The sequence below is a fragment of the Corvus hawaiiensis genome, chromosome 6 (genome assembly GCF_020740725.1).
Source record: "Corvus hawaiiensis isolate bCorHaw1 chromosome 6, bCorHaw1.pri.cur, whole genome shotgun sequence".
NCBI lineage: Eukaryota > Metazoa > Chordata > Aves > Passeriformes > Corvidae > Corvus > Corvus hawaiiensis.
In genome coordinates this window covers 8,490,908-8,515,869 of record NC_063218.1, presented here as the reverse complement: position 1 = coordinate 8,515,869, position 24,962 = coordinate 8,490,908, and the positions used below count along the sequence as shown (strand labels likewise).

Genomic DNA, 24,962 nt, shown 5'->3' with positions numbered 1-24,962 from the left:
GGTTTGCATTTTGGAGTTATTCAAGAGGTTCTTAAATATTAGGTTTGACATGACTAAGGGGAACCTGGGAAGGAGAAAGCTTATAAGGGCTTTGGGTGCTAACCAGCCCTGAGCTGTGATTCCTTAGACTGCCTTATGATGCCGGATGAGAACCCTCTGCACGTAGCCTTGGAGTTAGTTCCTGACTTGCATGTTTTTTGTGTACTTCTCCTGTGTCTGGCTGTGCTGAGAATTTAGGCTGTTCTAGGGTTTGCTGTTGAGTGGCAGGTTTAAAGGGCGGAGATCAGCATAGAAAACCAGATATGGTGGGGAAGAAAGGAAGTTGGAGGACATCAGACTCCTGTCATAACTTGGAAGACACCTTACAGACCCTGTGGTTTTTTTGGTGTGTGAGAAAAGGAGAAAAGCACTTTGTTGGCTTTTGGAAATGTTTTCAATTTTTTTTTGATTTGGATTACTTGTCATACCTTCTTGCCATCGACAGCTATAGATAGATCCAGTAAAGATTAGAAGAAACCTTTGTTTCAGAGATCACTGCCACTGTTTTCACACCATGTAGGATATCTGACTCCTGGAGTGCTTGTAATATTACCATAGCCAAATAACCAGTTATCTTGGTATTTAATGGTGGTATCAGATATGGAGGCCTGGCCAGCAGCATGGGAGAAATATGAGCACTCTTTCTATGGAGCGTGTCCCTGCTGATAAGCCCACACATGCTGGGGCAGTGAGCTCTAATTCAGAGCCTCTTGATTATTACAGGCTCTTTCTCCTGGGACTTTGCTCTGGGATATGAGTGTAGGAGAACTTGTACTGTGAAAAACACCATCTATTTAGTCAATGGGTAATGTTGTTCAGAATGGCACTTAAAACATGGCATTACTGATGTCTGATGACTTTTCATCTCATTCTTGTGGCCTGATTGATGCTAGATACCAGCAATGTCTTTATCCTCTATAGTGCTTGTACTGAGAGGTATATTATGGGAGAATGAATCTGACATACTAGCTTTAGAAGGGAAGGTGTTGAGCAGTGTGATTCAGCAAAGGAATTAAGTTTAATGTCTGTATTGATAAACCCAAGAGAGCAGGGACCAGCCAGGCCTTGATGATGTTCATATTAGACAAAACCTTAGTTCTGAGTACATCTTGTGAGTGCTTTTGTGGACTTGCACTTTGCAGGATCAAGCTCTTCCTAAACAAATAAATAAAAAAGTGGCACAGTTTTAAAGTAGTTGTTTCTTTTCCACTTAACTCTCTTCAGAAAGTGGGGTACCCCCAAAACCTGGGGAACCAGAAAACTCTGTGCCCTCGAGAACAAGACGCCTTCTTCCCCAACTTCCACCAAGTGATAAATCAGACAGCCCCACTCCCACAGTCCTGGTGTGCCAGGAGTCCTATTCTGAGGTTACCAAGAGAACCATCGTGAAGGACCACTGCGTGGAAGCCTATGGCGATTCCAGCAGCCGCCTCTTCATCCAAGAAGACCTGGATCCGGATAGCCTCAGCGATGCCAGCAGATCTGATGATGGCTTCAGCATGGAAAAAGGCAAGAAATACAAAGAGAACAGCAAAATGCTAGAGCAGATGGGGGAAGACAATAGATCAGAGAGCCGGCAGCCGGGAGCCTCCCGGATCTCTCACGTGAGAGCTGTGAGTGAGCCAGTTTCTACTTCGTTCTACATTGGTGATGACAGCAATGATGCGGGGGTTCCCTCCAAGCTCTCTCTGAGTGTGACCCATGCTCGAGCAGACAAGGACAGCAAGGATCCAGAGTTTTCCTTCAGGTGTGCTGGCACACCAGTTTCTGGAAAGCCACCAGTCAAAGATGTTAGTGCTTACATAAACGCGGCTGGAAAAGTTGTTATTTCCCTTCATCAGAGTCTTCCTCAAGATCAAGAAAACATGTCAGGAAAGGAAACAACATCTTTTGTTCGACAGGAAAGTTTTACCAAAGATAAATCAAGCAGTGGTGTTCCTCAAAATAAACTCCCACATATTTCAAGTCACCCTCTGCTTAAAGATTTAGAGGCTGTTCGTTCCACTCGTATGGACTTTAGTCAGGACACTCATCTTCTGCTTAAGGACACTGAAACTGCCTTGGCAGCACTGGAAGCCAAATTGCTTGGTCAAAGCCAACAGCTGGAGCCCTCGGAAACTGCTGGTCAGCTGGAGGACTCCTTGTCAGGGGACTCGGATGTAGACACTGCCAGCACAGTCAGCTTGGTGAGTGGCAAAAATGTCCCAGCAAGTGCCCCGAAACGCAAAGCAGTCGCGAGCTTGCAGAAGGAGAAATCTTCTTCCACACCATCCATCCAGGACCAGTGTGGGCAGCCCAGCGCTCGGGACAGGCTGACGGAGAAGCGGAAAACACAAGCACCAGAGGCACCAAACCGAGCAGAGGCCGCCAAACGCTTCCAGATGAAGCGGAGCACTGGGACTCGAGGATCACTTGACTTTACAGATGATGAGAGAAGTTCAAACTCTCCCTACTTGCCAGTCCCGGATGCAGTTGTATCTGACCATGAGCACTCGGTAACCCGGCCAGTTCCCAGGAGGAAACCTTACACTCAGGCCACCAAGGAGGACCAGAGCAAAACGACCTCGAATGTGCAGAAAATCCAGCAGGTTCTCACCCGGTCCAACAGTTTATCTACCCCACGGCCCACAAGGGCCTCAAAGCTACGCCGCGCCCGGCTGGGAGATGCTTCGGACAATGAATGCGTGGATGCTGAGAAAGCAGCCTCCAACCCTGACACCACTGCTCAGGGCATCAAGCAGCCCACGGAGACAAAGAAGCTTTCCCGGCTGGACATCCTGGCCATGCCCAGGAAACGGGCAGGTTCATTTACAGTGCCCAGTGACTCGGAGACAGCGCAGTCGAGGACGGGGTTTTCAGGCCGCAGCGCGGAGTCCTATCGAAAGACGGGCGTTTCGGACGTGAGAGCTGCAGCCAGGAAAACAGCGGCCGCTGCCTCTGCCAAGCAGCCTTTCAGCAGGACCCGTTCAAGCAGTGTCAAGTATTCCTCCTCATCATCCTGTAAGTGCTCCTGCTTTATATTTCTCCCCTATTCCCCTGTTTCTGACTTACAGGCTGCACATGGCTGCCAAGGATTAGTATCACAGTAGTACAGGTGCTGCCTTGGTGAGTACAAAAGTCTGCATTAATGAACAGCACGGATGTTGAGATTTCCTCTGGGTTTGGAGACAGCAGAGCACTCTCATACACAGTGAGATGGTATTGTGGTGATGTCTGTGGGAATACTACAAATAGCTACTTTTCTTTTTTTCTCCAGTGGTTTTGTTTTTTGAACGACCAGCTGCCATTTGACAGTTGGCCATATTTTTGTTTAAAAGATAGAATTTAACCCCTTTTTAATACTACAAGAAATTCTGTTCTGTTTTACTTGTAACATTCAAAGTTTTCTCCCAGAGAGCTTATAATGGTGTTGGTGACAGCTGATGTCCAAAGTAGCCAGTTTGAAGGCATCTGAAACAGGAGAAGTTGTGAAAGCTGTTCCCTTGTTCTTCCTGTAAATGTAAATACAGAGCTGGACACTGCACATTGATTACTCCAAGAGATTGACACTTCTGTGTATTTCCACTCACTTTTGCCATAGCTAAGGCAGGTGTGCAGTTGTGATTCCCACGAGGCAGAGGTGTGGGGTCTACATTGCCCTGTAGCTGAGCACTCAGCAAACCCTTGAAATAACAGCATTTGTCGTATCAAAATCAGCCTTCAATTAAGAAAGAGGTGGGGGCAATTCAGATGACAACTTTAGGATGGTAATTGGTAATGGGAGATTGTCCCTGAAACCTTTGGTCTGAGTTCAGGCCTATGCCTGTAGTCCTTCACCTGCCATGGATGTGGCAAAGCAGATGTGTTTGCTTAGGATTTTAGGAATGATTGGTAGCCAAAGGGACACGAAGAACCCCTTTGACTGGATTTCTCAGTCCTGTTGAGAGGAATGCTATTTTCAGCAGTTTCATGATTTTGTAAGGGGGTCTTAGAGTTCTGGAGGTGTGTGTCCTTTAATATATTTTCATACAGCTGAAGTATTTATCCCTCTTGCAGTATTCATTTTTATTGCATGCTAAAAATGTTACTTGCTGCTTGTTTTGATTTGGATTGTTTTAGTGGATTCAGCTTCACCTTTAATTTAGTGATTTTTTTTCTTACACGTGTATATGCATGTAAATCAGAATGTGATTAAGCTAAAAGAGTATGTACAGTCTCTTCTCTCGCCTTTTTTGAGATGATGCTATTATTAACTTCTTGTTAAACAATAACAATTTTAAAGCAAGATAATGTGGTCGGAGTTTTCCGAACAGGAGGCGCTCTTTGCACTCCCTCTGCCTTTGGACCACAGGCTTCAAGTCATTCGGAGAAAAATGATAAGTGTTGGCCAGTTCTTTATTTAAATGAATTGGTTTTTGATTTCCACAGCTCTGTAGCAGCATGCTAACACCTTTCCTTGTCCATAGTTACAGCATATGATGCTAATCCTTCCTCTGAATTAGTTGCTCTTAAAATACTAACCTCCTAATTCCTTGATAGGATTGTGAACTTTGTGCAAGCTCTAAATACATGCTGGTGTATTTTGTGCTTCATCCTGCTTGCTGTCGTGTGATGCATGTTCCTATACTAATGCTGTTATAGCCATTGCAAATCAGCAGCTAGAGCTCCCTTCCTGCAACAAGAGTGACATGCTGTTAGACTGGACTATTGCACTGTGCCATCAAGACTTTTTTTAGCATGATACAACAACTCTTGAAAGCTTTGAGTGTCAAGCCTAGAGGATAAGGAGGCAGATGTGGCTGATTTATTCCAGGAGTTCTTAGTGTTTAGCTAACCACAGGAGTTCCCAGCTCTCCCAGTGGGAGAAAGTTAATCTTGCTAGTGGAGGAACAGCATGAACTGTCTGGCCATGAGACAAGAAATGCCAGTGTATTGTTGGGCCATATGAAGTAGCTTTCTGTGAAAGTCACAGATAACATCAGGATAATCCAAGTCACCAGTTCTGAAGGCTAAGGGCCTGTCTCCTCTGCTCCTCTGTGTACATGATCTGTTTACTCAGGGTAATCGAAATGATACTGAAGGAGCCAATTCAGCTTTCCCTTGGTGTACAGAGATGGAAAATCAGTCTCATAATTTTAAAACTGCTATTTAGTGACTGGGTGACCTCTTGGTTCTAAAACTTCATTTAAAAAAAAAAGGGATACAACTCTACTAATTGAATATGAGCAAATTTATTTTTTCTGTGTGTGTGTGTGTATATATATATATCCTAAGCCAAGGCATTTTTATAGCTATGGGTGAGATAGCAATGTCTAGGAATTATTCTTTCACTATATAGTAATTATGTATAGTTTCTGCCTGCATCTTACATGCCAAATTAGTTGGTTTTGTTTGTATGATGTATGATGCTGGCTTAATTCACTTGTAGTGTTTCAGTCTTAGAATAGTCTTGGTAACACAGTGAAGTCTTTCAGTGTTGTAGTTCTAAATAACTCATCTGGTTCTGTGTTTGGTGGCTCTTCATTCTCAGGGAAGGACAGAAAGGAATGAAGCAGTACCTGTAGAGAGTATAGTGAGGCAGCAAACATTGGGAGCCCGGTTTTCAAATAAGGACACCTTGACATTTCCCATGCAAGGAGGACCTGGATGTCTACAGATCTGCAGAACAAATTGGGATAAGTGGGCAGCTTCCACTTGGCTCCAGGGCTTGGAGCCAGTCCTGACTGCGTGAACACTCTTTCTTGTAGAGTGTCATTAATGGTGAATTGTGAGGCAGGAGGTGAACACAGGGGTGTGGACTCCTGTAAATAACACCAAGCACCACAAGCTACTCTTCACTCAAAAACCCCTCCTTCTGCTTTTACTTGCAGCTAATTAGAAAGGTATCTGCAGGCTTGAAAATTGGGCTCTCTTTAGAAAAGGACTTCTGTGGGACTATGAGGAGTCTGAAATGTGTACTTACACACAGAGCTTCTGTGCATGGAAAGCAAAGTCTGTGGTAATAATTTACTACAATGGAGTCGTTAACACAGTCATTATGATTTTCCATTGGAATTTCCTAGTCCAAATTTGTACAGTGAATGGGAGCCGTAGAGGGGCTCAACTTTGAAATAAGCTCAGAGAATGTGCTGTTTTAAATTAAGATCTGCACAGAAACTCTCCTTTCCTTGTGCTCTTGGCCTAGTTTTGTGTTACTTTTCAGCCTTTTGTAGTTACTCTTTACTACTGTCCTTGGTCTGAAACCAATTCATTTTTTATAAGCATCAAGGCGGAGACCACAGGGTTCAGATTACACTTCTACTTCGGAGGAGGAATATGGCTCAAATCACAGCTCCCCTAAACACAAACGCTCCCATACTTCAACAGCCACACAAACACCGAGGATACGTGGCTCTGGGCTGGGCAAGCAGAAGCACAACGGCAAAGAAACGGATGACGATGAAGATTTTGATGACAACCCTGACCCATACAACTTCATGGCGCAAACAGCAGAGATAGCAGAAATAGCCAGGTGAGGTGGGGCTTTATCTGTTAACCCACATGTTGAAAATGAGTTGTTTTCTCCTTGGTGTTCAAATCAAACCCAGGTATGGGGGTAGAAGGAGAGGCTCTCTCCATTTGTTTGTGTGCCCACATCTCCTTTATATCTGAACATTGACTTGGAAGGTTTTCATGAGCCTTCCCAGCCTGGATGTGCTGGTTGTACCTTGTATCTAGAAAAGGCCAAGTTGCGGGGCATTTTCTCTTGGCTTGTTTCTTGTTCAAGCTGTGGGAAGTCTTAACTGTTTATACCTGCATATCTCTGCTCTCTGCTGGAAGTCACAGTTGTGTGTGTGGCATGGTTGGTGTGAACTCTCCTAATCCTCTGCAGGGGAAGTCAAATGGATTAGCAAAGACTGAGTATGTAAACTGTTGAAGCTGCTTTGCCTGAAGCTGGTGAGGGAGCAGTAAGAAATCGCTGCAGGGCAGAAACCTCTTTGCTTGACACAACTGAACTGAACTCTGTCTAGACCTTGTATATAAATGAGTTGTTGCTTAGCTTGATGTCCCTGGGTTGCTTAGCTTGATGTCCCTGGATACGGGACTTTCTGTGTACTGGTGGTCTGATGGTTGCCTGGAGGACCTCAGCAATAAAACAAATAGTTTCTTTTTTTAAACAGTGGCATTTGAGGTTTGTCGTCTCTAATATGCAACTGTGTTATGCCAACTTTCCAGAAATACTGGTCTTCCATTGTACTGGCCATGCTTGAAATACTTTTGCCTAAGGAAGCTGCCTTGTGTCTGCTTTTGGCCACATCGCCCTCGCCGCTGCTGCGCTCACCTCAGGAGGGGTTTTCTTGCCTGAAAGTTGCTGTCAAGCTGCTAGAAAGTGTGTCAGCCTTCAAATCAGGCTGCTCTGCTTTCTACCTGTGCTGCACGAAGCGTGTGTGTGTGTGTGTGTGTGTGTGTGTGTGAGATGCCAGCTTCCCTCCCAGCAGCGTTCCCAGCACCGGGGAGCGCTCCGGCTCGCAGCAGCTATAAATGAAGGGTTGCGTCAGCCTCGTCTGGCGCTGCGCGGTGCAGGGCTCTGTCACGGAGTCTGCCTGCTAATTGCAGTTCTGATTTCCCTTGCTGCTCCCGAATTAACTGGGAGGGGTTTAGAGGAGTCAGAGAGAGTTAAAAGGGAAAATGCCACTTGTTTACAGTACTGAATCACATAATGGAAGTGTTTGGTGACAGCTCTATCCAAACCAACACAAAGAGGGGGGGTACCTTACGCAGGCAGCTCAAACCGTGTTTTATTAATTCAACTATGCATTTTCTTTCCAAGGAAATGTTTTGATGATCTGACAGTTTTGTCACATTGCTTGTTTTCCTTGTGGGTCCCTTCCAATTTGGAATATTCCATGATAACTTCTTTTTGTTTGGTGAGGTGTTTTGGGGTATTTTTTCATTGGTTGGTTTGGTTTTGGCTTTTTTCATTAAAAGAAGACAGAGTGTTTCAGATGAAGCTGACTGGCTGTAGGATTATTTTTTCTCTTGGAAGTTTTCCTTTAAAATTACCACAACAGCTACTTCTGGTCTGAAGGGGTTTTTTAAAGCTCTGCTACCAACAAACCAGAGACTTAGGAACTGTTTTTGAGCTCTAGAGCAGGTAGAGCAAGGTGTTGCCAACACTGAGTGTTAACTGGACACCTGTCAAGGGGCTTGAAGTTTCAAGACTTGGTTTCTGAAAACCAGATCCCTCTAAGGTATGCCATGCTTACCCTCATAATCCCTCAGCTCTTCTGGAGAATGTGGAGGCATATTTTGATTTACAGTCTGAAGACCACAAGGAAAAGGAAAGAGATATGGAGGTTTTTTTTCTTTAAGTTAAAAAAAAAAAGTTTTTTTCCCCTATATGTACTTTTTGATGGAAAACAAAGAAGTCCAAAGAAGAAAAATTGTATTGTATTAAAAAAAATTAACAAGAGAAAAAAGTAGAGTGGATGGGTGGGGGAGCAATAACATAAAATTTCTTTATGGATTGTCGCCAATATTTTCTGGCAGTATGTAGTCACTAGAATTTGCTTTGTATCAATTCTCTACTTTGAAGCTGGATTCAGGAAGGAAGTGTATTTATTTTGTATGCAGCCAGAATGTTCCTCAGCACCCTGCCAAGGCACCCCAAAAAGCCCTGCCTGCCCTAGTCTCTGCAGAGGTTATAGCTCCCACAAACCTTTGTGGCTCCTCTTTTTAGATTTTGTGAATATGAGGCGTGTTGTAGACCATGTTCTAATGGTTCTGCTTCACTGCCTGTGCTTTAGGCTCAGCCAAACCTTGGTGAAGGATGTGGCCATCCTTGCTCGAGAGATTCACGATGTCGCTGGAGATGGGGACTCACAGAGTTCCTCGGGGACGGGACCAAGCCCCTCCCTCAGCTCTGTGCCCAACACTCCTGCTTCCACCATATCCGCAAGAGAAGAGGTAAGGTCCGGAATCACAGAAACCTCTGCCTCTCAGTGCTAGTAAGTACATGGGGCATGGTTGTGGTGGGAGACCAGGGCAGCATCCCCAGTTGCTGCAGCATTGAAAATCCCTCGTTCCTTGTCTTCCTAAAAAACACAACCAGAAAGATCAACTGCCGCTTATTTAGAGTGCTCTTTATTTTGTCCTCTGTGCCACAGCCAGCTTTGCAAGACATGGGAATCATATTATTTTCTAAGACTCTCAAGGCTTCTGTTTGGAGTTCGGTTGCTGAAATTTGCATCTGAGGAACAGGATGGAGGGGCTGTGTTGTGCTGCTGTGCCAGGGAGCCAGAGCCTTCCTCTTTGTTTCACACAAGGCACTGACCATGTGCCCTGGCTGCACTCTCTGTGTCAGCTGTGTGTTCTGTACCTCTGCTGTGTTCTGTCTGCCAGGACTGCTGAAATGCTGTGGAGGTGTTGCTTGAATCCCTTGCCTCCATCTGAGTATTGATGGAGGAGGGCAAGGACTCTGGGAGCTGGGCAGGGATGCAGGCAGGTAGCTTGGGAAGTGCTGTCTCCCAGCCCTTGAGTGAAGCTGTGGCTTCCTCCCAGACTGTGTAGCACAGTTTGTCTGCACTGGGCTGGGGAGGAGAGAGGCAATTTCTTAACTGGGCTCACCGGTGCTGCAGCACAGGGACCAGCTCAGCTCAAATTTGGCTGCAAAGTCACCAGGAGACTCCCAACTGCTCAAGTAAAATTACCTTTGCTACTGTTTAAATCCAAATTCCCTCCTATGCACCACCAGTGCGGACTTAAAAAATACACAGCTGTCTGCTGCTCAGATGGTTCCCCTGGCCCCCTGTTGTCTTTGACTCTTGTGAGAATTGCAGACCCATCCTAGGCAGGGTTCAAAGCTGAGACCAAACCTGTTACTCTGCCAAGAGAGTCCTTGGAGGCCCTGTGACCGTGCTGTGATCAGCAGTGGAGGTGCAAAGCAGAAGTTCAGGGAGATACCCAAAACCTCAGGCGAGTGTGGCTGTGGTTGTGCTAAACCCAAGATCAGCTGCAGCCTGCTCAGGGAGGGGTTTTTCCCGGGGCCTTTTGGAGCCAAAGTGCACAAATGTTTCGAAATAACTTCGGGCTCTGAGATAAAGTGTTTTATTGCTTTGTTTCCTTGCAAGTGCCACGCCTGCCAAGCTGCCTTTTGTATTATTCTTTTCACGCAGTAAAGGCGATATGCCTACTGTACTTCTGACTTGCAAGTGAAACATTTTACTCAGCTCCCACTTGCGTGCAGAAAAGCAGGGGAGGAAGAGAAGCACACCTAAGTTTTTTGTGGAGTCCCACTGAAGAGTTCAACCATCAGTCAGCTCATACAGAGGGATGTTCCCAGCTGCTAGAGGATGACACCTGCAAAACAGTGTTTCTGCTCTGTGCAAAATGACACTCTCCAAAGCGTGATGCTGAATGGCAAAATCACAAACCCAAGATTGCTTGGACCTGGGTGAGGATTTCTCTGTGGCTTTGCACTGCTGCTGTGTGGAGACTTGCCAGTCAGTCCCTCACAGTAGTCAGGAGAGCAAATGTAGGACTGTCACACTGTAGGGAATAGTCCTGGCAGTGCTCACTAGTAGAGCAGTTTTTGAGATCTTAGGGTGGTGTAAAGGATGTAGCATTGATGTGAGCCTGTGAAGACAGATCAGGAGCCATAAGCTTTGGTGTGTCCACGTAGTGGCTGAAAACACTCTAAAGGCTTCTGATGAGGCTCACTCTGAATAGGAGTGGATATCAGCATGATTTCAGCAGGGCCAGCAGCTGGCAGGCCATTAGAGTTACGCCCAAAATGCCACAGTGCATCAGTGTTGCTGCCTTACGTTAGTGATAGCCAGGAACGAGTTCCATCAGCAGGGCTTTCTGCTGGCAGTGCTGAGATGTGGAGCTGGATCCTGAATAGCTTGGGATCCTAAACAGTGCAGCTTGGGAGTCTTGTAGCGAATGGCAACAACATAAACTGATGTGAGTTTAATAAACAGACATCTCATCTTTGGTACTGGACCAGATTCAGCACCAGTGCACCACCACACCTTCTTCCCACAGTCTGAGTATTGTTGAAACTGTGCTAAATTAATAATTTTGGCTTGATGCAGAGAAGTTGCTGGGAAATAGCTGAAGATCAGTGTGGGTGATGCTATGCACTGTGAATTTTGTTGGTGCTTATCAAACAACTTTATATTAAATATTCTGGGAAAGGACGTAGTGATGAGAAATAGCTATCATGGTGATAATAGTAATATATTGAAACATCTGATAAAAGGGATTATGTGAAAATACAAGAAAAGTTTGGTATGTGTGGCTGTCTCTTATGCTGCTCTGGCACATGCAGTGTTGTATGCCATTCTGCATTCTAGTACTAAATATTTATATCTATTCCAAAAAAGTGGGGGAAAATGCAGGAAAAATAAGTACTGATACTGGAATCACTTTTGAGTGTTTAATGGTGTACCAGAAATGTCATTTAGGACCAGTGTGTGGCACAGCATTTCTCAGCCTCAAATGAACTGCTTTTTAAATGACTTTTATTAAGAAGCTTGGTTAAAGATTAAATTAGGAGTATCCTCTTATAAGTTAAGGTGGAGCCTTAGATTTAAACCTTATTCTTCATGTTCTGTCCTTTCAGGTTCAGTGCTGGATTGGATATTTGCCAGGGAGGTTTTCCATTTCCCCAGTTGCATGTTTGGGGTGATTTTGTTTTGTTTTTCTAGCCTCAGCTGTACAGTTCATGATAACATAGATTCTTGGCACATAGGGCTGAGGACTGTTACAAATTAAGCAAATTAAAAAAACCAAAACCAAACAGAACAAAAAAAAAAGGAGTTCAGCAAGGGTGAAACCTTCGTGATTCCTGTTTACCAAAGCCATGGGTTGTTTGGGATGCTTTGGTTTGTGGGTGTGTAGGTTTTGCAGGATGCAGCTTTCTTGAAGAGCTGAACCATCAAACTTAAACCTCAGCTGCTGCAAACACAGTCAAGTTGGGTGATCCCAAACCACTGTCTACTTCTGCGAATTTCAGCCCTGCATAAAATTCTTTTGGCAGGTCTTCTTATAAAAAGTTGATAATGATATAACAAAAACTAAAGAGCCCAATTAAGTTTGTAAAGTTGTTGTGTAACATACTCAGTATGAGTGTTGGTATGACAAGAGGAAATGCTTATGGGTGTGGCGGGGAAGAGAAAACGTGAGAAAAGAACAGGTCATGTACAGAAATCTCCAGTGATGGTGGAGCAGGCACTGTCCTTACCTTGTTTTCAGCTGGTTGTGCTGAGACCTGCTCACTGTAGCAGTATCTCATTCCCTTCTGACACTTTCACTGCCACAAACAGCCTTAACTTAGTGATTCTGCACTTGATGAAAGGAAGCTTATAAGCTATACATTTTGGCTGTTTTGCCTCTGCACCATAATATCTCACACCTGCTGCCTGTGTATAACCCAAGTGCTGCTGCATAGAGTATGGGGAGCCTGGACCTTGGATGGCACATGGTTTGCTCACAGGAGATGTGTGCTTAGCTAACCAAAGAGCCTCTTGGGCTGGATGTTCAGCCCTTTCCCAGAGAGCTCTGGATTTCATGCTGCACAGTCTGGTTTGGAGTAACTGGGGAGCTGCCCGAGGCCACCTCAGCAGAACTGGCTGGTGACCAGGATCTCTGTGGACTTCAGTGCATGATGGGGGGTGGGCACCGAGTGCTGGTCTTCAGGAATGTGCTTTTGAAAATGTCAACCCCAAATAACCCCAAACCCTGTGTTCTCTTTGATACTTGCTGTCACAGTCATTCACTAGCATTGATCTCTTTGTTTCTGTTTTAACACAGATTGCTCGTAGATCTTTTCGGCTGGCATATCCATCTCAGGTGCACTTTCCATCCCATTATTTTTGTATCTCTGTCTTGTCACTGTTATTTTCTTCCCCTTCTTTTAGAGTTTTTGTCAGTAAACCCAACAGGAGTAACTGTCTTGTTGTTTCTGTTCTTCCTGTTAATTATTTGCATTTTAAGTGATTTTGTATTGCTTTTTCATCTCTTCATGTGTTACTAAATGGTTTCTGCTTGAGTGTGTCTTTAATGTTGCATTGATATATTAAGACATAGGATGTGGGAAAACAGGGCCTTTCTGAGTTCTAGCTAAATTCAAAAAAGACAAAGATGTACTTTTCAAATATGTGCTCAAGACTCAAAATTTTAAAGTAGAACAGCCCAACAGGGTTTTGTGGTATGACTCCACTGGGTAGGCAATTGCAGGATTGGGATCTAGTAATCTGCTTACGAACCCATACCTGTCTGAACAAGACTTAAATGAATCAGTGTTCCTCTTGGGCTTGCCTGAAAATCTCTAATACCTGCAGTGAGTGCCTGTGAGCCTCCTTTCCCTACTAATTTATAATGACTCATTACTCATTATTTCCAAGTTGGTGCAGCACATTCCAGAAGCAAGTCTGAACTACCAGAAAGTGCCTCCGGGATCAGTGGAACTGAAGGATTTTGACCAAAATATGAATGATAATAGAGAAGAGGATCCCTCAAGAAAAACAAGGACAAGAAACCGTGAGGAGGCAGGCCACCTTTTTCTTTACTTTATATATGACATTGCTTTAAGCTGCTGTATGTGTACTTGTTCTTTCTAAGCTGCCAAAGGAGGCTATTCAAAAAAAAAACCACCCCAACACTTCTCAACAGCCCAGATGTGTGGGTATAGAAACAGTGTTTAAAAAAGAAAAAAGAGGAACAGAATCACCCCTCTTGCCAGTACTGACTGGAAGTTTCCTTTCTTGTGTAAAATGCCAGGACAAGGCTTGAGGCATGGTCACCTGGTTTTGGGAGGACATATTCAGTGTCAGAGCCTTCTTAGGCTATTTCACTGCTATTTTAGAGAAGAACTCAAACACCTGAACTTTGAAATCTGAAGCACTGACAATTTAATGGCACCTTGCTGTTCTGCAGCTGGCATCCTGGTTAGAGCTGCTCATGGAGCAGCAGTGGCAGGATCTGGACCTTAGGAGGGGTGTGTGTAACTGGGCTTGGTGCTGTGGCACAGCTGGCTTGCTGTGCCCTGCAGACTGAGAGCACTGCTCCCTCCAACGTTTGCAATTTGATGCAGTTCTTCTGGGCTGAGAGAGCAGGGTGACCTGAAAACCACTGGAGTGGTGCTAAAGGGTGAGAAAGCCTGGCCTGAACTTGAGGCTGGGGATGGTGTTTGGATGAGGGGTGTGTAGTGGGGCGATGGTGCCAGAGGGAGGTGGAGAAAGCTCCTGGTCCAGCTCTGGCTGTCACTTCTACTTGCTTTCTGCCTGCCAGCTGTGGTGGGAAGGAAGAGCTGGGGCAGAGGCTCCAGGGCAGTGCAGGCAGGAGGGGAGAGCTGGCTCTGCACAGCCACTCTGGAGGTGGAGTGTGACTCACACAGGCGCATACAGGGGACGCTGGGCTGAGCCACTGGTACCGATCCTGTCCTGTGACTGGTTTGAAGCAATCCCTTCCTCTCCTTTAGAGAGGTGCCAAGGCTGCATAAAAGGTGCAGCTTCAGAGCGCCCCCAGCTTAATGTGGGAGTTCCTGGCAGAAGCCTGGAGGCCCTGCTGAGCCACAGGACTTGAATATTTGATGGAGTTTGATGGTGTTTTGTTGTTATTTTTAATAAAGCAGAAGGTGACATGGTGGGATACCTGGCTGTGAAGGTGGTTTGAACTCATATGTGTCACATTAGGTAGTTTCAGTGAGACTGCTTGTGGGGCTTCTTGCATTTTGATTTGACTTTTTGGGGATTTTTTTTGTGAGGCTTGGAAAGTCCTAAGTGCTTTTCTTTCAGAAATGCTTAAATACTTATGTTATTGCAAACAACTGTGTATCTGTCTCTGGAAGTCTGAACAAGTTAGTATTAACCTTTTTGCCAAAGTGCTGAAATAAAGGTGCATGTCATCTTAATCTCCTTTGAACTTCAAATATTATCCACACAAACAAAGATGTTTCAGTAGAGATCATTTACTGTACAAAAAATTCCCATTTTGTAAAATGCTGCTTTTGCTAAAAGTTCTCCTATCTGTCCTCATATTTTAGGTAATCTTTGACAATCTGATGTTGAACCCAGTGTCCCAGTTATCACATACAATCCGTGAAAATACAGAAAACCTTGCTGAAAAAATGAAGTAAGTCCCTGGCCTGAAATACTGGCTTGCTGGTGAATTTGTTGACTTGCTACTTGTGGAAGATATTGTACTGTTGTCTTGGAAAGTTTTTTAATCAGGATGCAGGGAATCTAGATGTAGGAAATGGTGTGTGTGTAGTGAACCAGAGGTAATATGATTATTTGCTGTCACTTTTCCTCTTATCTTTGGCCTTTGGAATTTTAATGCTGGATTTGTAATGCCTGTTGATGCCTTAACTTTGAAATGCTGCCTATGCAGGAGATACAGCAAAAAGCTGGTGGATTGTCTCTTCTTGCCTTTTCTGTACTAAGGTTCTTCTAATACATGCAGGTTACCAAGCTTGTGAAATCTTTTCAAAGTTTGTTGTTGCTCTAGAAGACATCAGTTAGGGAAGGACTTTGGAATGTTCCTAAATCAGCTGAAAGGAGCTTTGTCTCCAGTTGCTAATCCACTAATCTCTTTTGTTGCCACATCTTGTGATAATTAAGTCTTTTAAACAAGTGGTTTTTTGATGGCAATTTTAAGATCTGCTCTACTTTTTGTGTTACAGGATTCTGTTTCAAAACTCAGAAAGGACCTGGGAGGAGATGGAGGCCAAAATCAATTCAGAAAATGAAGTGCCAATTCTGAAGACATCAAACAAGGTAAGTCCATGCAAACAAGTGAGATACTAAAGACTTTTCATCCATGAAAGCTTTGTAAGAAACCAAACCAGCAATCTCTGGCCCTTCTCAAATCCATGTCTGAAATTTCTGGTCCATTTTCATGTGTTGAACTGCTGGGTTTTATTACTGTTCGAAGTGTAACAAAGTGAGTTCCTTCAGTGGTTTTGTTTCACCAAAACCTTGCCCAGTTCCTTTGTGATTGATCTTCAGAGACTGGGTCTCTTAACAGATGTTGAAATTCAGGGTCATTAGGCCTCATTTAAACATTTAACAAAGGACCACCTGCCATATGGTTGCCACAGCTTCAGTTGCAGACAGGTGTTTCTCATGAATGTTTGTTTAATTCACCTGTAACTGTTTGATATTAGGGCAGTAAAAATCCACCTCAGGGTGAATTCAATTAGATGATTCAGCGTCAAGACGGTGTTTGTGCTCTCATGACCTTTTGTTGTCCTTGAAGGGGATTGTCAGTAAAGATTTAAGTACAGCACTGGACCCAGTTAATACGATTTATGCTAGGCAGCATTGTGCAAGCCCTGCGTAGCTTGGTGCTGCAGCAGTATAAATGTGGCCAAATGCCTCATCTGGTCTAGGAGCTGAATTTACAAATACCTTTGTGTATTTGATGTTGAGGAGGAGCCTTTGTACAGTTGCAGCATTTGATAGCTAAAAGCCACTGTGGGTATGAATGGGGTGTTGTCGCAGCACTTGGTGGCACGATGCAGAGCATGCTCCCTGTGCACTGGCAAAATGCACTTTCGTACAGATTTGTCTTTTCTGTTAAATGAGCAAGGGGGTTGCCTGACTTTGAATCTTCTTAATCAGATAAGGCAGGAGGCGTAAGACTAGATTCCTGTGTCAGTTGAGTACTTCGTTGCTTAATTTTCCATTCTGACACTTTTGTTTCTAGGAAATCAGTTCTATCCTGAAGGAGCTCAGGCGAGTTCAAAAACAGCTTGAAGGTTGGTCACCTAAAATGTTCCTTTTGTCTCTCAAATGCCAGTAAAGTTGCAGAAAATAAAGTAATGTGGCCTCATTTGCCAGTGAAAGCTGGGAAAGGATGCAGAAGTTGAGTTTGTTACCACAGCGCTCTCTGATGAGTGCATATGGAATTAAGAGTAGATTTATCTTATACTGTCAGTTTTTAAGAACATTTTTGACTATTGAAATGTAGAAGCTGTCACTGTGGAAATGCTTTGTTTGTGGTCATTAGCATATTCCAATAAGATAAACTGGTGCAGGACTGTTCAGATGAAACAATATTTAACAGCTCTTTCAGCCAATAAGCTGTGTTATGCTTTTTGGACTTGAATTTTGCACATAGATGTCTGCATTAGGAAAAGCAAGACAAGCTCTTGCATCATCTAAAAGCTTAATAAAGGCATGTAAAAACATCCAGGCATCATTTTGGGCTCCTGCTAAAAGCTTGCCATTTGGCTGCTGTAGTTTGTCTTTTCCAATTTAACCAGAAAGTTGAGAGTCCATGTAGCTTCAGTTTGGGAGAGGTTTTTCTTGGTAAAGCTGTTTAGACCTGAAGGTGCTAATGAGGAAGATAAACTGACTAAAATGAAGAAAAGTACTGCTTACAGTTCTACTGCCTTCAAAATGAAGGCAGCAAACTTCTGTTTGGAAACTTTGCTGAGTGCTGCTAATGTTGGTTTTGGTTTTTTTCTTTTCCTTTTTTCCCCTCAGTCATAAATGCCATCGTTGACCCTACTGGAAACTTGGATATAGTTGCCAGTAACAAAACATCTTCTGCTGCTAAACAATCTACAGCCACTAAAGTCAGGACTGCTAACAATTCTGGGTCCACACTGGAGACTCTGTCCCCAGCACAGATGAGAAACTACGCTCAGAAATCGAACTGTGGGTCTTCTAGCTTACAAGATTTGAATTTCATTCCAGATGGAGAGAAATACGTGATCTGATACAGTATTTTGTATTGCTGTTATACTGTAATCTACTGTCGCATTAGTATTGTGTATGAGTGGTTTGTGGACAGTTTGTGTGGAACAGTTGTTTAGATTGCTAATATGTTGCACAAAAAAGAAAAATCTATGCTGTGAGGGTGAATGGAAAGTCTGTGTATGCCTTTTAAACAAGACTAGCACTGTGGAGCAGCACATATTCAGCATAGAGGCAAACTGATTTTTACAAAATTACTCACTTATTCTTCCAGTGTGCCATAAGAAAACAGGCTTTGCATATTTTCCATTCAGTACTGCTGAGGCTAAGGTGTTCTTGCATTGGCCTGTTTATAACTCTTCAGTTGTAATGAGGCTCAATTTGAAAAAAAACCCACACTTTTTTTGGTACTATATTTGTTTGGGTTTTATTTGTTTGAATTTTTTTTAAGTGTACAAGTGAAGCATTACAGCTCTGTTGGAATCAACGTGCAAATCCAACAGAACGACTGTGCAATATCATGGGTTTCTGAGAGAAACCCTTACTGCAGTTGTGTAAGATTCCCTTTCAGCATTCCTAAAAAGGCAACCACACTGAAGTTGTGCATCTGGTTTTCAGTCCAAAAACCAAAACAAGACAGAATAAACCCTTTTGTTTTTCTCTTGGGAAAGTGTAAAAGTTAATAATGGTATGAGTGTAAAGACTACTGATATAGTTACTATTTTTGATGATATTTCTGACCCAAAGTTTGGGGTAGGTACAAAAAGTTAGATTTTACAGTTTAGCTTGCCAAATTTTCATGATTTTGGTACAAATGCTGTCTTTAAGCTGCTTTTCTTTTTAAATTTAAATATACAGTGTTTTCATGATGAGCTACAAATGCTCTTGGCTGGGCCAAAGACTAAGATGTTTGCAATTACCCAATTGCAAAGAAAAACATCTGTTCCAATGGCTCATGGAATAAACTTAATTACACAGTTGCTGTGAACTAGTGCAATCACTTGACAGCACTGAAAAAATAATGGCTTCAATGTAGCTCCACCTTTATGGCTAGTTCTGTTATGAATTTTTTTCAATGCAAAAGTGCTTGCAAAGACCACCATTCTGTGGTGTTCTTCAGAAACGATTCAACAATGTAAAGCACTTGGTACATTTGGGATTTTTGTGTCTGGATTTAATTTTTGGTCCGTTATAATCCTAGAAACACTAAGGGTTGTGTGCAGTTGTTTGAGCGATTTCTTATTTAACAAAAGTTGGGGTTTGTATTCTGTCTATGTGTTAAATTGCAAAACACTAAGCAATTTTTGTTGCTTTAAGAACAAAAATTTTGGTTTTGAGGGGATCTCTTCCAGATGTGCTTGCTCCCAGTTTTTTCTGTCTTGTATCGATTCCTTTTTCATTCTTCCAGGTCAACAAATAGTAATTGGGTAAAGAAATTCTTTTGTAGCTGTGGAGGATACATTTACTGGGAAAGGTGAGCAGATGAGTTCCACTTTGCCCTCATACAGTATGTAGTTTAACCAGTGAAAATGGTTTCCCAAGCTTGACTGCTTCTTGTGTGCTGACTATATTTTGGGGTGAGTAGTGGATTCCTTAGTTAGCTTCAGTAGTTACCTGAGCTTTTCTGCTAGGATGTTGTAACAGTGGGAACCTGTTAAAATAATTTAAATAAATAGGGATGCTCACAAAGTGTTTCACCTTACTAGTGAAGGTGATTGCTTTCCTGGTGAAGCCAGTGAGAGCTTTCCATTGATTTCAGCAGGGACAGGATTGGTCCCAAAATGGGAGTATGTCAACACGCCATTAGTTTATTTTTGAGCCTGCAAGATGCTGGCTGGTAAATAGTAGGTGCAGATATCCTTCCAAGATTTCTAGTAGGCTATAAGCTCGTCTGCTTGTGTGGAGATGCCCTTCCATGAAGAAATCTGCTGGATTTCACATAGGTGAATGCAGAATAAAAAGAATTTGCCCTTGATGTTGTTCTGCCTGTAATATACGCGCTATCTGAATGTGTTAATTCAGTTGTTGATTCTGATCTGTCTTTTCTTGAAATACCTGACTGTGCCCTTGGTGAATATCATAAATGGTGGTATCGTTCCTGACATGAGACACAATTTTTCAAGCCCTTTTTAGGGTTTGAACTGACCAGGTGCTACCCCAACTCACTAGGAGTTGAAGGACCTTCACAGATAAGGTGTTGCTGTTAGTTTCAGTTTTGCTGTAGAGACGAGTGAATTAATAAGACATACATCTGACTTCCATGATTATTTGTTATTTCTACATCTTCATGGCTATGCGCAAATGGATTCTGTTTCTCTGCCATGTGTCCTTGATGGGACTTCTGTTTACTTTCACTTGAAAATTGCTTGATTCTTCTTTGATTCTTCAGCACATCAGGGAGGGATTTTCTCCCTTGGTTGCTCTGTTCTGAACTTGAGAGCGAGCCCACAGACACCTTGCATCAGTTAAATCAACCTGCAAAATACAGTCCCTCTTCAAGTGATTAATGAGGATGCAACAATCAGTGTCTGTTGATAATTTGGAAATGAGTGTGTGAAGGCAGGGAGGATGCACAGCTTGATTTGTTTTATTTGTGACTCAGCTAAACTATAAAATGCTTCTGTGTCCCAACACAATGGTCATTCTTGGATCCTTGCATTTGAAAAGGTTTTGCTGGTCCACAGTGAAATGCAACATATTTTTTCTTGTGTTCACTGCTTCTGAAGTACTGCGGTTTGCACTTGTCTGCTCCAGATAAGCCAAAGAGCTATCCACTCCTTTGCTGATTGTTGGTTCTTACAAGCAGTACTGTATGCAACCATGGAAACATGCCTGTGTGACTCCAGTGTGAACCTGACCCATGTGTAGTGGTGCATCTGGGGGGCCCAGGATCAGTGCACGAGATTCCTGCTGGCTTCCATGAGCTGTGGATGAGCCCTGCATTGAGCTTGGCAGGGGTGATGATGCGCTGTGTGTCACTCCCTTGCCACCTTGCTTTCATGTGTTTTGTGTCTGACTAAAGCAATGTAATGAAGGGTGGGATTTTCAAAGTCTTAGGGAAGCAAGTGCTCAGGTCTTTTTGGGTTTCCATATGCTTTGGGTGCCTGATGCCCTGAGCACCTTCCAAAATCCCAGCCCTCAGCTCTTCCACTATACTTGAAAACTTTTCAGTTCGACGCTTTCAAATGTAAAATCCTGTTAGTCTGTTCTGATGGCGTGAATGTAAATTCCTGTGAGGGTGTGTAGGAGCTTTGGGAGCGAGGACCCAGCTGGATCTATGGTGGTATCACGTTGTGGTCGTGCTCCAGGAGGAAAGAACGTCTGCATCATCTTTGAGTATTTTAGTAAAGGTACAATTAGTGGAATGTTTACATACAGCCTACTGACAAAAAAGGAGACAAAAAAAAAAAGGTTACAAAGTGTAAAGTATTTAAGTGCAAGACTTACTAGTTTTTTCTTGTTTTGCAGATCACACTAGCTATTTTTGAAGTTGGTAAATGTGTATAACTTTTGCAAAGACCAGACAGAACTACCTGTTCACTTTTGATGTGCCCCGTGCTGAATTGTGCCTATTTCACTCTCTGCTGTTGTTATGCTGCTGATTCTGCTGTTCTGAACTGTTCACTGGATCATTCCATTTGCATGCAACACAAATGCAAGCTGAGCTGTCTGAGAGTAAAGCTGAAACACGTTTGTATAACTTGAATCAATTAATGACTTTCTCTTTTCCACGCCCTCTTGAAATGCTGTGTATAATTTTGATTTGTTTCTTCTGCCCTGATTTCTTTCCACTTTTGGTTTGATTTTTTTGAACAGTAATTTATTTTTATTTGGTCTATAGGCAGTGTCTGTACATTTTGTTTCAAGGTGATATTGTGGATGTCTTTAAAAAACCAAATTGTTATTTTATATAATTTTATCATAAAGTTGCTCTAATAAATCATTCTTTTATCATGTGACAGCGATTCTGGATTTTGTGTGTTACTTTGGAGGAGAATGTGTGTTTGGTGGATGGATTTTTTCAGCTGCCTGTTTCTCACTGGTGTTAAGTGCAGTGCAATGAGAGAATTGTCAGCAACTGAAGAGTCAGAGCACGACTGGATCAGTCCTGGTGACACCTATGGCTGAGGCAGATCCCTCTCCAAAGAAGAGGAGTCCCCTTATCCCCCCAGAATTTCCAGGGTTGAAGTCCCTAAGTCCCTCTCACATGAGGGTGGCACATCTGAGTACAGTATGGTGATATTTGATTTAATTTCTAGTGCTATTTTGTTTCATTTGCCACTCTTAACATGGTGGTTGAATGCAGCCTGGAAGTGATCATTCCCCAGGAAGAATGTGATTACAGATACATTATTAGGCTTACTTTTTTGCTCTCACCTTATACATATAGTTTATGTGTTTGTGAAATACTTTTTGACTTTTTACTTCATTCCACCAGTGTCCTCCTACCCTTCTGCAGTTCTGTCTGAGCTTTGCATCCTTCCTGGCACTTTTGAAATAATGTTAATTCCTCCTTCTCCTCTGCACTGCCTTCAGCCTCCCCCACCCCACTTGGTGCCACATGGGACTCTGCATTAACACAGCTCCTATAGAAAGCAGAACCACATGCAGCTGAGGAAAACATAGCATTGTTTGCCAGCAATAACTAAAACAGAAAGAGGAAGAAAATACTAGTCTCTAACTAGAATCATTGGGAGATTTTCCTGGTGCCCTTTCCATTAGATACTTAACATGGAAATCTTTTACATTTAAAAGTTTTAGGGAGGGATTTTGTGTTTTAAGAAAACAAACCAAACTTATGCCTCTCTTAAAAAGCCTTCTGAAGCTTAGTTTGTGTGCTGTGTCTGCAGAGAAATTTTTCTTTGTTGTCTACAAGGCAGGGCTGGATTATACACTAGCAATATTTCCTCAGGCTTCCCTGGCAGTACGCAGCGGTGTTTGAGTCAGGATGCTGTGCCAACGGCCCTTTTGAAATCAATAGTGCACCCACTTCATTCATTTTTAACAGTTTGACTGAGTAGACATAAGAGGCAGTGGAACTGTGGCCAAAACTATTTGCAACGTAATGAAAGCTGCTGAAGTTGAAAAATAAGGGATAGATAGGAAAAGTAATGATCTCCTCTGTGCATCTGCCTGCTGAGCCTTCAGTTGCAAGCCGGGCTCTCCCAACATCCTCAGCTGCTTTGGGAAATAGAGCATGGTTTCCACGTGTGTGTAGCAGGGAACACCAGAACACTTTGCCTTGAGCAGGGTTTCAGGACCCTTTCTCAGAGTTCTAAGTCTTTGGAGGAGACAGGTTCTTTTTTTTTGGATGTTGTGTGAAGATCTAGCAGAAGACCCTCGTCTGTTGGGTTCTGCCCATGCGATGGAGGGAGAGCACTGTGTCTTTCTCAGCAAGGACATCCAAGGGCTGTTGAAGGGCAAAGCCCTGCTGCTCTCAGCTGTTCCTGATGAGATGGGGTTGGTGTGGGGCAGCAGTGGGCAGTTTGGCTGCAGGGGGTGTTGCTTTCCTTAACGGGGTGCAACTGTTTGGATGCAACCCTGCAAAGACGCTGAGCACCAGCACATGGGAGCTCACCTGTGCAGTTCCTAGAAAAGGTGTGTTGTTTTAGTGGATTGGCTGCTGAGGTCTCTGACCAATGTGGGCTGAGCAAGAGAAGACAAGAACAATGAGCGTAAGAAAACAGCACTCACTAGGACTCTACTGTGATTAAGCCTTTTCTCCTCTGAACAGAAAATACTGAAAATACTGTCCTCGCCAAAAGAGTTGGTGCCAGGAAGGGCTTGTTCAACCCTAAATGATTCTGTCAACATTCAAATCACAGGAAGGAAAAAAACCCCAAAATGTGGCATCCACCTGGTGCCTATGGACACTTCCCAGACAAGAGGAGATCCAGAGGCACAGGTGAAATTTGGTTTCAGCAAGAGGACTCATGTCTTCAGCAACAGAGCAAGGTCACCCCTTTGGGTGGTACATTTTTCCCTGGGAATGGAATCTCCCTCCCAGCCACTGACACCTGGGCAGTCTGAAAGAGGATGTATTAAAACACAGCCTGTAACAAAACTTCACCTCAGGGAAAGGAAAGAGACCTCTCTGTAAGCAAAAAACCATTATGTTTAAGAGGACTTGAGGAGTGAGACTGCACTGGGCCAGTGGTGTCCTGGTTTGGCAGGTGCTTTGCAAATTGAAGAGAAGGAGTGTAATTTTTATAATATGAAATACATTCAACCCAGCACACACTGAAGTATTTTCCTAATACTTGCAGGTCATCTTTCCCAGGTGTGACTGGAGGGTGGTGCTACACAAGAAAAGTGACAAGAGTGAGACAGCAAAGAACTCTCTGCAACCCCTTGCGCTATATGAATCACTGATTTATTTATTTGTTTTCAACTGAAATATTTTTCTGAACAAAACATGACTGACAGGCATTTAGTATATCATTTTAGGCTGATTAAAATTATTCCAAATAAGTTAAAATATTTTAAGTTAAATGTTTCAAGTCCACGGTCAGATATTTTACTGAATTTACTGAATATTTTAAAAAGTGGAAACTGAGTAAATCTTTAAAAATACTTCCAAAGAAATCACAATTTTATGTAGACTTTGAAATTTTCCCTAGGCTTGTCAGCTGAATCACTTCCCAGTTCTAGACCTGAAATAACTTCTTTTGGGTCCCCCCTCCCCAGCTAATTTGAGTATACAATCTTTTGGCACAAAGTATAAATAGAGCATTTTTCTTTTCAAGTGTATGGACCTTGGCTGTTCCTGCCTCCCATCCTTCTGTCGACTGTTGGTATTTGGAGCCCAGCCTTGTTCTCATGAAACAGAAAGTGTAGTTTTGTAGTAATCTCTACAGTGGTACTGATGTTTTTGTCTATAATTAGCTCTCAGAGATGAGAATGTGTTAAACTGGCAGTTTCTTCTTAGCAAGCCTCCCACACAGGCAGAAAAAGCTCTTTCCCTGTATCTTTTAATGCACCCTATAACAAACTGGAGTCCAGGCATGATTTTTAGAGGGAATATGTTAACCACAGAGTGCCACCCAACCGTACAGCGAGAGAAGCGTTTACTCTGTGTGTGGGATGGTGGCAAGTCAGCCAGAGTAACTGGTAGAAGGAGCCTTGTCTGAGAGATGGGGAAGAGGAAAAATAAAGAAAATTTCCTGTTTGCTCTAAAACTTGCCACTCTTTTTTTCTTTCCTTCCCCCAGCTGCATGAATTGGTCAAAGAGAATCATATTCTACCCATAAACCCACT

General features: G+C 43.2%; 1 protein-coding gene across 7 annotated transcripts in view; it reads left to right on the top strand.

Annotated features, from left to right (window-relative positions):
* The window catches only part of CEP170B (centrosomal protein 170B), a 59,782-nt gene extending 38,118 nt beyond the window's left edge, over window positions 1-21,664 (top strand). For 2 of the 7 annotated variants that reach the window (XM_048305849.1, XM_048305847.1), the window contains 9 exons: window positions 1,264-3,039; window positions 6,280-6,529; window positions 8,805-8,964; window positions 12,814-12,852; window positions 13,407-13,550; window positions 15,047-15,135; window positions 15,686-15,779; window positions 16,711-16,762; window positions 17,493-21,664. In XM_048305849.1, coding sequence (XP_048161806.1) covers window positions 1,264-3,039; window positions 6,280-6,529; window positions 8,805-8,964; window positions 12,814-12,852; window positions 13,407-13,550; window positions 15,047-15,135; window positions 15,686-15,779; window positions 16,711-16,762; window positions 17,493-17,728 — 2,840 coding nt within the window. In that variant the 3' untranslated portion in view covers window positions 17,729-21,664. The remainder of the gene's footprint in view (window positions 1-1,263; window positions 3,040-6,279; window positions 6,530-8,804; window positions 8,965-12,813; window positions 12,853-13,406; window positions 13,551-15,046; window positions 15,136-15,685; window positions 15,780-16,710; window positions 16,763-17,492) is intronic. The other 5 variants (XM_048305853.1, XM_048305851.1, XM_048305852.1 and 2 more) reach the window with 3 other exon arrangements.
* The last annotated feature ends 3,298 nt before the right edge of the window (window positions 21,665-24,962 follow it).